The 9,127-nt window shown below is 47.9% G+C and overlaps 3 protein-coding genes across 6 annotated transcripts; 1 reads left to right on the top strand and 2 right to left on the bottom strand.

The window, feature by feature from the left end:
* Positions 1-862: 862 nt before the first annotated feature.
* Positions 863-2,098, bottom strand: LOC127343605 (methyltransferase ptaI). The gene is made up of 2 exons (XM_051369756.2): positions 1,822-2,098; positions 863-1,711 (listed from the first exon to the last, which is right to left on the bottom strand). Exons 1-2 carry the CDS (start codon positions 1,969-1,971, stop codon positions 1,076-1,078), a joined length of 786 nt encoding a protein of 261 aa, XP_051225716.1. The 5' UTR covers positions 1,972-2,098; the 3' UTR covers positions 863-1,075.
* A 22-nt stretch (positions 2,099-2,120) lies between these two features.
* LOC127343604 (uncharacterized) lies at positions 2,121-5,055 on the bottom strand. Of its 4 annotated transcripts, XR_007877350.2 has the most exons (4): positions 4,735-5,054; positions 2,673-4,092; positions 2,234-2,479; positions 2,121-2,153 (listed from the first exon to the last, which is right to left on the bottom strand). XR_007877350.2 is itself a non-coding variant. In XM_051369755.2 (3 exons), the coding sequence occupies exons 1-3, from the start codon at positions 5,011-5,013 to the stop codon at positions 2,937-2,939; spliced, it is 1,341 nt and encodes a 446-aa protein (XP_051225715.1). In that variant the 5' UTR covers positions 5,014-5,055; the 3' UTR covers positions 2,796-2,936. The 4 variants fall into 4 exon arrangements, 2 of the variants coding, with proteins under 2 accessions (XP_051225714.1, XP_051225715.1); XR_007877348.2 differs by having other exon boundaries at positions 2,121-2,479; XM_051369755.2 differs by lacking the exons at positions 2,121-2,153; positions 2,234-2,479 and having other exon boundaries at positions 2,796-3,071; positions 3,166-4,092; positions 4,735-5,055.
* Positions 5,056-6,291: 1,236 nt separating this feature from the next.
* On the top strand, positions 6,292-8,868 carry LOC127343603 (uncharacterized). The gene is made up of 4 exons (XM_051369753.1): positions 6,292-6,441; positions 6,541-6,829; positions 8,124-8,315; positions 8,402-8,868. Exons 1-4 carry the CDS (start codon positions 6,391-6,393, stop codon positions 8,551-8,553), a joined length of 684 nt encoding a protein of 227 aa, XP_051225713.1. The 5' UTR covers positions 6,292-6,390; the 3' UTR covers positions 8,554-8,868.
* Positions 8,869-9,127: the final 259 nt, after the last annotated feature.

Here is a 9,127-nt window from a genome sequence, read left to right as displayed (position 1 = left end):
CCGCTAAAGAAGGGGATTTGGAGAGGACATGGAGGCCGGCTTCCCCCTTCTATGCGTGACCTCCCACAACAAAGGCGGTGACATCGACGGCTAGGGCCTTAATCTTCAAAATGGAAAGTTTGGCACATTGTCTTCAAAACTGGTCATAGTATGGTCATCCTAGGGAGAGCGGCATATGTAGCAAGCACAGGAGGCCCCGTGCACATATCCACCCACCCTCTGCTTTGCGATTAGCACTAGGGAAAATCTTTGCATTTAGGCTACCCCAGATTAGCTCGTCCTCTGTGTGTGTGTGTGTGTGTGTGTGTGTGTTTTTAGTACATTGATTTAATTTCTATTATTGGATTTGAAATAGCCATATCTATTAAAATATACATCAGATTGACATTCCGTTTGAACCAATGTATTTTTTCCAAGAGATCTTAAACAATCCTAAAAGGGGTTTGTTTTGATAAAATTTAAATTTTTAATTTTGAAACACATTCAAACATATGATACACAATAAAACTCAATAAAATTAAATAAAAAAATTGTGTCTCCAAATTAGACTCTATGGTAATTACAAATATTTCCTAACTTTGACGAATCAGAAAATGTTTCAAGGAAAAAATTCACCTAGTTTCACAAAGTAACATGTTTCATCAAGTTTCACAAGCAATTTTAAAAAACTGTCATAAACTATTCAATATGGTGTCATTTTGAAGTTCCCTCCACTAGAAACTCAAATTTTCAGACGGTTTGTAAATTGATCTTGTGGTTCAAAATCTACAAGGTTTTATGTTTTAGAACTAAATGTAGTAGTTTTGGTAAGAGTGAACCACAAAGTAACGTGCGAGTTGCATTTCTCTCATCCCAGGCAAAATTGTCAAACTTTCCCTTCACCCAAATGTGACATAAAATCGTAATGGTATCACAAAATCAAATGGTATCTGACGATGAGATAATTGGACGGTGTGAATGTCATTTAGCAAAATTTCCCATGGCTATAGCAGTCATCATCTGCGAATTTCAGATATTCTGATTCTCAACCCAAGCAAACAAACAAACCAGCAATTGGCAGTTCAGTTCAAGTTCATCACTTGGGCTTCCCAGCCAGCATGAAGGCCTTGAACACAAGCTTCCTGGGCACCGTCGGCTGATCCCCCCACTCCTCCTCCACCTCCTTCATGACATCCTTCACCAGCGCCGCCAAGTCCACCCCTTTCTCCCTCGCCGTCGTTGCGACGGAGCCGGTCATCACGAACCCGGCCAGGTCCTCCAGCGTCATGTCCACCTCCATGTCGACGTCGGCCGGCTCGCCCTCGCGGCCCACCCCGACGGGCTCGAACGGGAACGGCAGCTCGCGGTACCGCTCCATGGCCAGCCTCGTCCTCGGGTCCATGAACGGCCGCATGGCACCGTACAGCGTCCCCTGCAGCTTGTCCCCGAACGGGTGGATGTCGTAGTTGTAGCCCCACACGGCGAGGACGCCGCCGGGCTTCTTGAGGACGCGGTTCACCACGGCGTAGAAGAGCGGGACGTCGAACCAGTGGATCGAGGTCGCCACGATGACGAGGTCCAGCGAGCCCTCGCCGCCGACCAGGGCCACGAGCTCGTCCTCCGACAGGTCCACCGGGGTGTGCAGGTACCGCACCTTGGGGTCCGCGATGGCGTGGCGGAGCTGGCCCTCGCTCACGTCCGTCGCCACCACGCTCTCGTAGTGCTCCGCGATCTGAGTCGAGAGAGATCGATAGGCCCATCGGATTAATCTTTTTCGTCTGCTCGTCCGATTCAGAGTTCAGATCAAGCAAACGACGTGGTTTAGAAAGGTTGGAGGCTTACGCTGACGGAGGCCTGGCCGCTGCCGCAGCCGGCGTCCCAGGCGCGGTGGTGGCCGGCGGTGAGGGAGGCGAGCATGGAGAACCACTCCTTGGGGTACCGCGGCCGCTTCTTCACGTACGTCTCCGACGGTTTCTCATACAGTCCCGCCATTCTTGAGTGTGCTATGTTATCAACTGTGAGTCTGTGAGTGCGAATTGCTGTTGCAGGGGCTGGATCTGGATGAAATTTATAGGTGATAGACCACCAAGGAGGTCAGAGCCAAAGTCAAAGTGGTCGTACGATCCTTGGCAAAAAGGAACTTTGCATTATCCACTAGGATTCAGATCTGTAAACTGCAGAATATAAAATCTGAAACATGCGGATTGTGGTACTCCTATAAAGCAAGTCAACCAGACGTGGGAGACTTGCTTACTCTCTAACTTGTCCTAGGCACGTCACTTCTGCTTGACAAAGATAGAGAAACAACTGCATAGTGACACTGATCTGAGACCGTCTGAACATCGCAAGATGCTCCAGCAACTAAATGGGAACACTTCAAGATGCTTTAGATAGGTGATGAACATGAGAACATATACAGTGCTACGCGTAGTCATTTGTGTGCTACTGGATTCCAGCAAAATCTGGGCCATCCACTTGATCATTGCATGATAATATCAGCCTGCCATGATGAAGAAAAGCATAAAAACTGCAATAAATAATTTTAAAACGAAAGAGTGTTTTAGTGAATAATCTTCTATTGAACTATATTATTTCTTAATAGTCGGGAGCTCTGTATCTAGTTAAGTATTGGGAATGATAATGGCAGCAAAGTGGGGTATTATATGACACAAGAATAAGAAAAATATACCTACCAATTACACATAAACTCCATTCGGTGACACCTGTGTCATTCGTTACATCTTTGTAAGTACAGGTGCATGAGTACATCAGTTGGGAAATGAAATTGCCCTTTCATGCTGTTCAAATAGATCATCATATTCTCTGCATAATACCAGCTTCGTTTCCAGGAGCAATCTGATAATGTAGTCGCGAACCTTCTGGAATTCCCAAAGGAGCACCCATGCAGGAGCAGTTATCGACCATATAAAGCTCCCATTTCTTAATACCACACTTCTCTAAAGCAGAATCCAGTCTTGGGTTGTCCCCGTCAGGATAAGACCCATCAGGGGTAACAAGCACCGCTCCAGTGTATGATTGTCCAGCAGCCTGAGCAGCTCCATGATAATGGAACAGGCCCCAGCTGAAGTCATCTGAAACATCAACAATTGTCCAAAACTCTTTTGAAACAACACCATTATCCAGTACACTGAAATAGAATGTACCAGGGATGCTAGCTCTTCTCACTCGGTATTTTCTGCGCCGCCAAACTAGCTTCTCATCCAGGGTTTTGACTTGAAAAATTGGCTCATACCAAAACGAACCTTTCGCTTTCCCTCTGTAGAATATTTGGTACTGGCACGGGAATTGATCATATGCTGGATTTTGTCCAGCTACAACTCTCCAGCTCCATTCCAAATTGTCCAGCCAACCGACAAACAGGTCTTCCGCAACTTCATGGCTAAGCTGCTGTTCTCTGAACATGGATAACGGGCTTACAAAAGGCTTACTAGGGATCGCAGCATTTAGCTCTAGACAGTTGTGCTTCTGCAAAACACAGAGAGAAAAGGCCTCCAGTTGCGGACTCTCGTAAGACGCAATACAGCGGTAGTTGCAGACTTGATCGGTTGGAGAGCAAGAATTCAAACACTGAATGGCTTTCCTACAGTCGGGGTCAAAGAGGCAATTCAGAATTTGAGGGCCACAGTTTTTTATCATGCAGCTTAGGGTGGAGAGACCTTTTGCCCTTAGGTTTTGCAGCATATCAACTGGTCTTATGTACGCGTTAACCACAACGAGTAGGCAAAACCTGATGTCATCTGAGTTGTGCCTTTCCCAGGCATTGGATATGGTTTTGAGGACTTCAGTTGATTCCTCGGCGCCACTTGGTTTGCCAACACTGGCTAGCTTGCCAAAGAAGTCCTGCGCTCCGGTATATTGAACATATCTGCCTCCTAGCTTGTTCAGTAACGACGGAGATGACTGAAAGCAAAGTACATTCGGAATGTTCTTACTGTTCTGTATGAGCCACTGGACGGACTCCTGCCCCGTTATTGCAACATTGACTAGCATATCACAGCGAGACAGCTCCTCCCTAAAAGCACCATGGTCCATCGACTTGTCTGTGAAGACAAGCATTTCGAATCCTTCATCAACCCACTTCAGCCTATCAGCCTAAAGGAAGCAAAACAATCAGAATGAAATCATATTTTGAGGCCTCTAGACATGGAAGATTTATTCACTGAACACTGAACAGCTATTGAAAAACAGAGTGACAGAAATTCATGTCTTATACTCCCTATGTAACTTTTCAGAAGCAAAAAAAAAATGTATTGCATTTCATCTACTAAACGGAATCAATCAAAGTAGCAAGCACTCCACAGGTCCTCGTGACAGCTACATAATGTATTGACATGTAAGGTTAACAACCGCAGCACTACATAGCCCACAATAACAGTTGAAGCCTCTGAGCAGAGGCAATCATAGTCATCATATGCATAAAAATTCAAGGAGTAGTTAATTATTCAGGTCAAGACTTGTTCATACTACATTAGCAGTGCCGAAAATGAAATTGGCGTTTGTTTCCTCATAGTTAACAGATACAGATGGTACTAGCTGTAACTGGATATACAAAATTGTGACGTTTGCACACTACACAGTACGACAGTCCTAACATACTGTGTTAGTAAAATCACTTCGATTCCCAAAGTTGTGTTTTCCTTGGGAGTGTTTCAGAAAGGTGAGAGGCGAACTGGGTGCTGATGGGGGTGGAGTGGTGAACTAGAACTGATGATGGGTTCAGAGCGGGGACCCTACCGTATGGCGCATAACCTCCTCCCAGGGCGTATCTTTCAGCGGGCTGATGCTCCCGTCGCCAACGACGGCCACGATGCGGACGGTGTCCTCCCGGGGAGTGGCTTGGCCGCCGACGCCGCCAATTCCGGGAGAGCAGGCGACACCGGAGAAGCGGCGAGTTGCGGAACGCGAAGGGGCGAGCACGGGAGAGGTTCTAGGGAAGCGGCATCGGACCGTCGATTGGAGGATGCGAGCGGCGGCGCTGGTGGCGGAGGCGGAGGTTGGGAGAGTGGTCGCCATGGGAGGACGTGGAGGAAGCGACTGCACGTCGCCGAGGGGCCTCGAGCCTTCGGGTACATTTTCCTCGTGACAGAGCTCACCGGAAGGTCCGGAAGCAACCAACCCCTCCAGGCCGTCCGATCTTCCATCGACGGTGGATATTAATAGGAACACATAGGACATAGGGGTGACCCAAAATGAAAAGCATCCCGTAAGAGCATCTCTAACAGAGCCCGTAAATCCCGCGCAAACTGAACTTTTCCGGCGGATTTACGGGTTCGGACCGAAACGTCCGAATATATGGGGCGACCCGAATCGAAAGTTCGGGGCCCGAGAAACTCACCACACGACCCCTATTAAAAGGGTTCGCGGAGGGGAGTTCGGTTCGCAAACCCTACTCCCCTCCGTCGTCTCCTCTTCCTCCGCCGCCGCCAGTCCCCCGCTCCGACGAGCGATTTCGGACACTCCAACGCCGCGGCGCCGCTTCGGCCAGCTCCCCTCCGTCCGGAATGACGCGTCCAAGACGCGTGGGTAGGGGAGGTGGCCGATCCGGCGCCGGAAGGTCAACTCGGCGTCCGCCGGGTGCCTGGGCGTCGCCAGAGCTCGCCAGGCGTAGGCGCTCTAACGGCGCGTGGAAGAGGGCCGACCGGAAGTGGCCGGAGATGATGGCTTACCTCCAAGCGCGCGCGGAGGAGGCGTCGGTCGGAGAAGCGGAGGCGCCCCCCGCTGCCACCGCGTGCAGCCCTCCTCTGTCGGCGATGCCCCCGCACGGTGACGACGACGACGCCGCTGCCGGGATGCCTCTAGCGTGCGGGAGCACCTCCGAGGTGGCGGTCGTCGAAGTGGCGGCGGTCATCGAAGTGGCGGCGGTCCTTGTCGCCTAGGAAGACCCGGCGGGCAAAAACCCTCCGCCGGCGACATTAGCGCCCCAGTGACAGTATAGTCACTCCGGGGACTAATTCTAGTTTAATTTAGGTCCCTAGTTCGTAATGTACGTGCAATATGTATTTTGCCTGGTATTGTACAAATTATGAACGAATTTAACTTCATCCGATGAAATCGAGTGCGATCGCAAAATTTGGTTTTCCGCGACGTTTGATTTCATCGAGTTCGGTTCACGTTTTCGGTTTCTGTTCTGCGTCATCACTAAATCCGCAACTAAATTGTTTTTCGGGAGACTGAACTCGTTTTTTCCGGTTCTGATAAATAGGGGCTCCGTTAGAGTTGCTGTAAGTCCAGCATTTTGGTAATAATAATTCGAAACAAAACCCGGCGCGTCAAAACCTCCATTAGAGCGGGAGAAACGCAAAAATTCCCCAACCTCTTCCCTCTCCAAATTCCAAATCCATCTCGGCTCGCTCTCTCCACCCCCACTCCGCTCGAGACCCTGGATTCGCCATGGCGACGCTCTTCCTCGCCCTGCAGTGCGTGCAGTGCTCCACCATGCAGGCGCGCTCCTCAACCAAACCGACCACCGTCAATTCCGCCCCTGTTTGTCTGACGATTTGATCCGACCTTTCCGTTTCTCTGCTTGCCCTTCGACGCCAGGTGAAGCAGCAGAAGAAGAGCAGCAACAAGTGGGTGTGCGTGGTCTGCAACCAGCGCCAGTCCGTGCTCCGCGTGCACGCGCGCGGCTACCGCGCCGCCGACCTCCGCCGCTTCGTCCAGGACGCCAACCTCGCGCGCGGCCGCGGCGCGCCCGTGCCGGTGCCAGAGGCGGACTGGGATCACCAAGACGAGCCTCCGAGGGAGAAGCGGCGGATGGACTGGTCCGAGTACCTGGACGACACCAGGGAGCATCATGGCGGCCCCGAAGTTGCCGGCTCTCAAGATTATGGTATGCTTAAATCGTGTTTGATGTAATGCCTGACTAGATTTAGCAGCATTCACATCCGTGGATGCACCCTCTCATTTAGCCCAAATGTGAATTGATTAGGGTGAGTTTTGTACATTACTTCAATAGTGCCGCATTGCCACCTGCGATCAGTATTACTCCTACATCGCAACCTAGGATACTGTGAATCAGCTAATGTGCATTTCATCTTTAAGGTTTGATTTAACAGAGGCCTTGCTGGACTGAAATTCTGTAACCTGTAGGGATTGCAGAGCTCCAGTTTGAATGTGAATCCGTGGATGCACCTTCTCATTTGGCCCAAATGTGAATTGATTAGGGTGGGTTTAGTACATTACTTCAATGGTGCCGCATCGCCGCGTGGGATCAGTGTTACTCCTACTTCGCAACCTGGGATACTGTGAACCGGCTAATGTACATTTCATCTTTTAAGGTTTAATCTAACAGAGGCCTTGCTGGACTGAAACCCTGTAACCTGTAGGGCCTGCAGGGCTCCAATTTGAATTGCTATAAATTTAGATGTCACTGGAGCAACTGAACCGTTTCACAAGTTCCTTGCACTATGAGCTACATTTAAAAAGCTTGATTGTTTGTTTCTGTCCATCCCGGAGCTAGAAAAAGATGGTTAAATTGCTGCATTTTCTATTCAAAGATGTGGCTGTATATAGTGTGCCTCTAGGTCTTACATTAGTTCGGTTCATGTTTATTCATTATGAGCACATTGCACTTTCCTGTATCTGGTTTAATATCATCTGCACAAAACATTTGGGTTTGGTTCTCCTTGCACAATGACAGGTTGACTATGCACACCTGCACCAATTTTTTGATTTGAACTGATCATAAATGAGCCTGATATGTTGCATATAATGCAACATGACTACGCTTTGCACTTCGCACTCTACACCAGTTATTTAAATCCGACCTGATCATACCTGTGCCGGATAAGTTGTGCCCAGTTGCAGACGCCACAAAAAGTGGGTGATGTCCGGCTGGCCCTGTCTGTGGCAGCATGGGTCTGATCAGGCTCCGTTCAAAACAAAATATATTGCAGACGGCAACACATTACGTGGTGCTATAATCTAGAAAACTAAACCCTCATGTTTTTGGCAGGCGCTGTCGACTTAGGAAATGGAAAGTGCAATTTACTCTTTATTTAGTCTTGAATTGATTAGCATCATATGCTGGCCGGCCACGGAATGGCCACATTTGCAATGCATGATGCAACTATTTTTAATAGCAGTTTCCTAATTGTTCTTATCCTGCAATTAACAATGTATAGGAATTGAAGTGACAACTGAGTTACCTCAAGAAAGACCTAAAGTTCCTTCCTTGAAGAGGCCTCCCAAAGCCCAATTGGGTGCAGCTGGAAAAAGGCCCAAGCCTCCAATTAACTCCTCTTTATCCAAGATGCAGCAAATGGAACAAGGACCAACACGCTCAACTCTCAGCTCTGCAACTGTTACTGCTGAAGGCAATACACGAAAAATTCGTCACATGTTCTTACACTTGTCATGACCGAAACAGTAAAGTTAAAAATCATATAATTTTCTTGTGCAGCACAAAGATCAAAGTTCAGCAAGTATTTGGATGATAGCTTCTTTGAAGATAGAAGGCAAGAGGGATCCGGGCTCCATTGGTCTGAACTTGACGAAAGTGCTCCCACTACTGAGGTAGTGGTGGATGATGAGGTACACCCAGATTTCAAGTGATACTGATCTCGTCTTGGATTGCTGTAGTATATATGTTAAATGGCATGTTGTTAGATAAGATCAAATGTGCTATTAGCAAAATGTTATTATGTTTGATGGCTCTGTGGATTGGAGTTCATTGAGTTGTATGGAAAAAGAACTGGAAGAATATTAGGGTACATGCTAACTTTTCTACACAATGATGTTAAGAGTGTATCTTCTCAACCTCACTTCACACCCACCTTCATCCTATGAGGTTCAGATACTTGTGGGCTACTAAGATATTCTATGTTAAGATACATTTTTTTTTCGAAATGGAGAGGGAATGTTAAGATACAGGTGAGAATATGTCATACTAGTTTAAGTGACAGAAGCCGATTTGCTTGAATGTGTCAGTACATCAACCTGTCATTTTAGTAAAGAAAGTATTATCACCCGTTTGTTTGAGTTCTCAATAGCATGCTAAAGTGAAAATGATGGGTTAACTTGTGAATGTTGGCCAACAATGTAAGTTAGCTAGACACGTAATTCTTAAAAGAGAAATACCTTGAAAGTACTTTATTTACTAGGAAGCCCTAGAACATTGGGTAATGTC

This window comes from Lolium perenne, chromosome 3 (genome assembly GCF_019359855.2).
Source record: "Lolium perenne isolate Kyuss_39 chromosome 3, Kyuss_2.0, whole genome shotgun sequence".
NCBI classification, from domain to species: Eukaryota; Viridiplantae; Streptophyta; class Magnoliopsida; order Poales; family Poaceae; genus Lolium; species Lolium perenne.
The sequence above is the reverse complement of the archived record's forward strand: the minus strand, read 5'-3'. Positions and strand labels throughout refer to the sequence as shown.

Excerpts from the sequence above, each read along its gene's own strand:
- LOC127343605 (XM_051369756.2), bottom strand. The coding sequence starts at position 1,971 with ATGGCGGGACTGTATGAGAAACCGTCGGAGACGTACGTGAAGAAGCGG. Across the intron at positions 1,712-1,821 it reads GCGGCCAGGCCTCCGTCAGC|ATCGCGGAGCACTACGAGAG; the intron begins GTAAGCCTCCAA and ends CTCTCGACTCAG.
- LOC127343604 (XM_051369754.2), bottom strand. The coding sequence starts at position 5,013 with ATGGCGACCACTCTCCCAACCTCCGCCTCCGCCACCAGCGCCGCCGCT. Across the intron at positions 4,093-4,734 it reads AGGAGGTTATGCGCCATACG|GCTGATAGGCTGAAGTGGGT; the intron begins GTAGGGTCCCCG and ends TGCTTCCTTTAG.
- LOC127343603 (XM_051369753.1), top strand. The coding sequence starts at position 6,391 with ATGGCGACGCTCTTCCTCGCCCTGCAGTGCGTGCAGTGCTCCACCATG. Across the intron at positions 6,830-8,123 it reads TGCCGGCTCTCAAGATTATG|GAATTGAAGTGACAACTGAG; the intron begins GTATGCTTAAAT and ends AACAATGTATAG. Across the intron at positions 8,316-8,401 it reads TGCAACTGTTACTGCTGAAG|CACAAAGATCAAAGTTCAGC; the intron begins GCAATACACGAA and ends TTTCTTGTGCAG.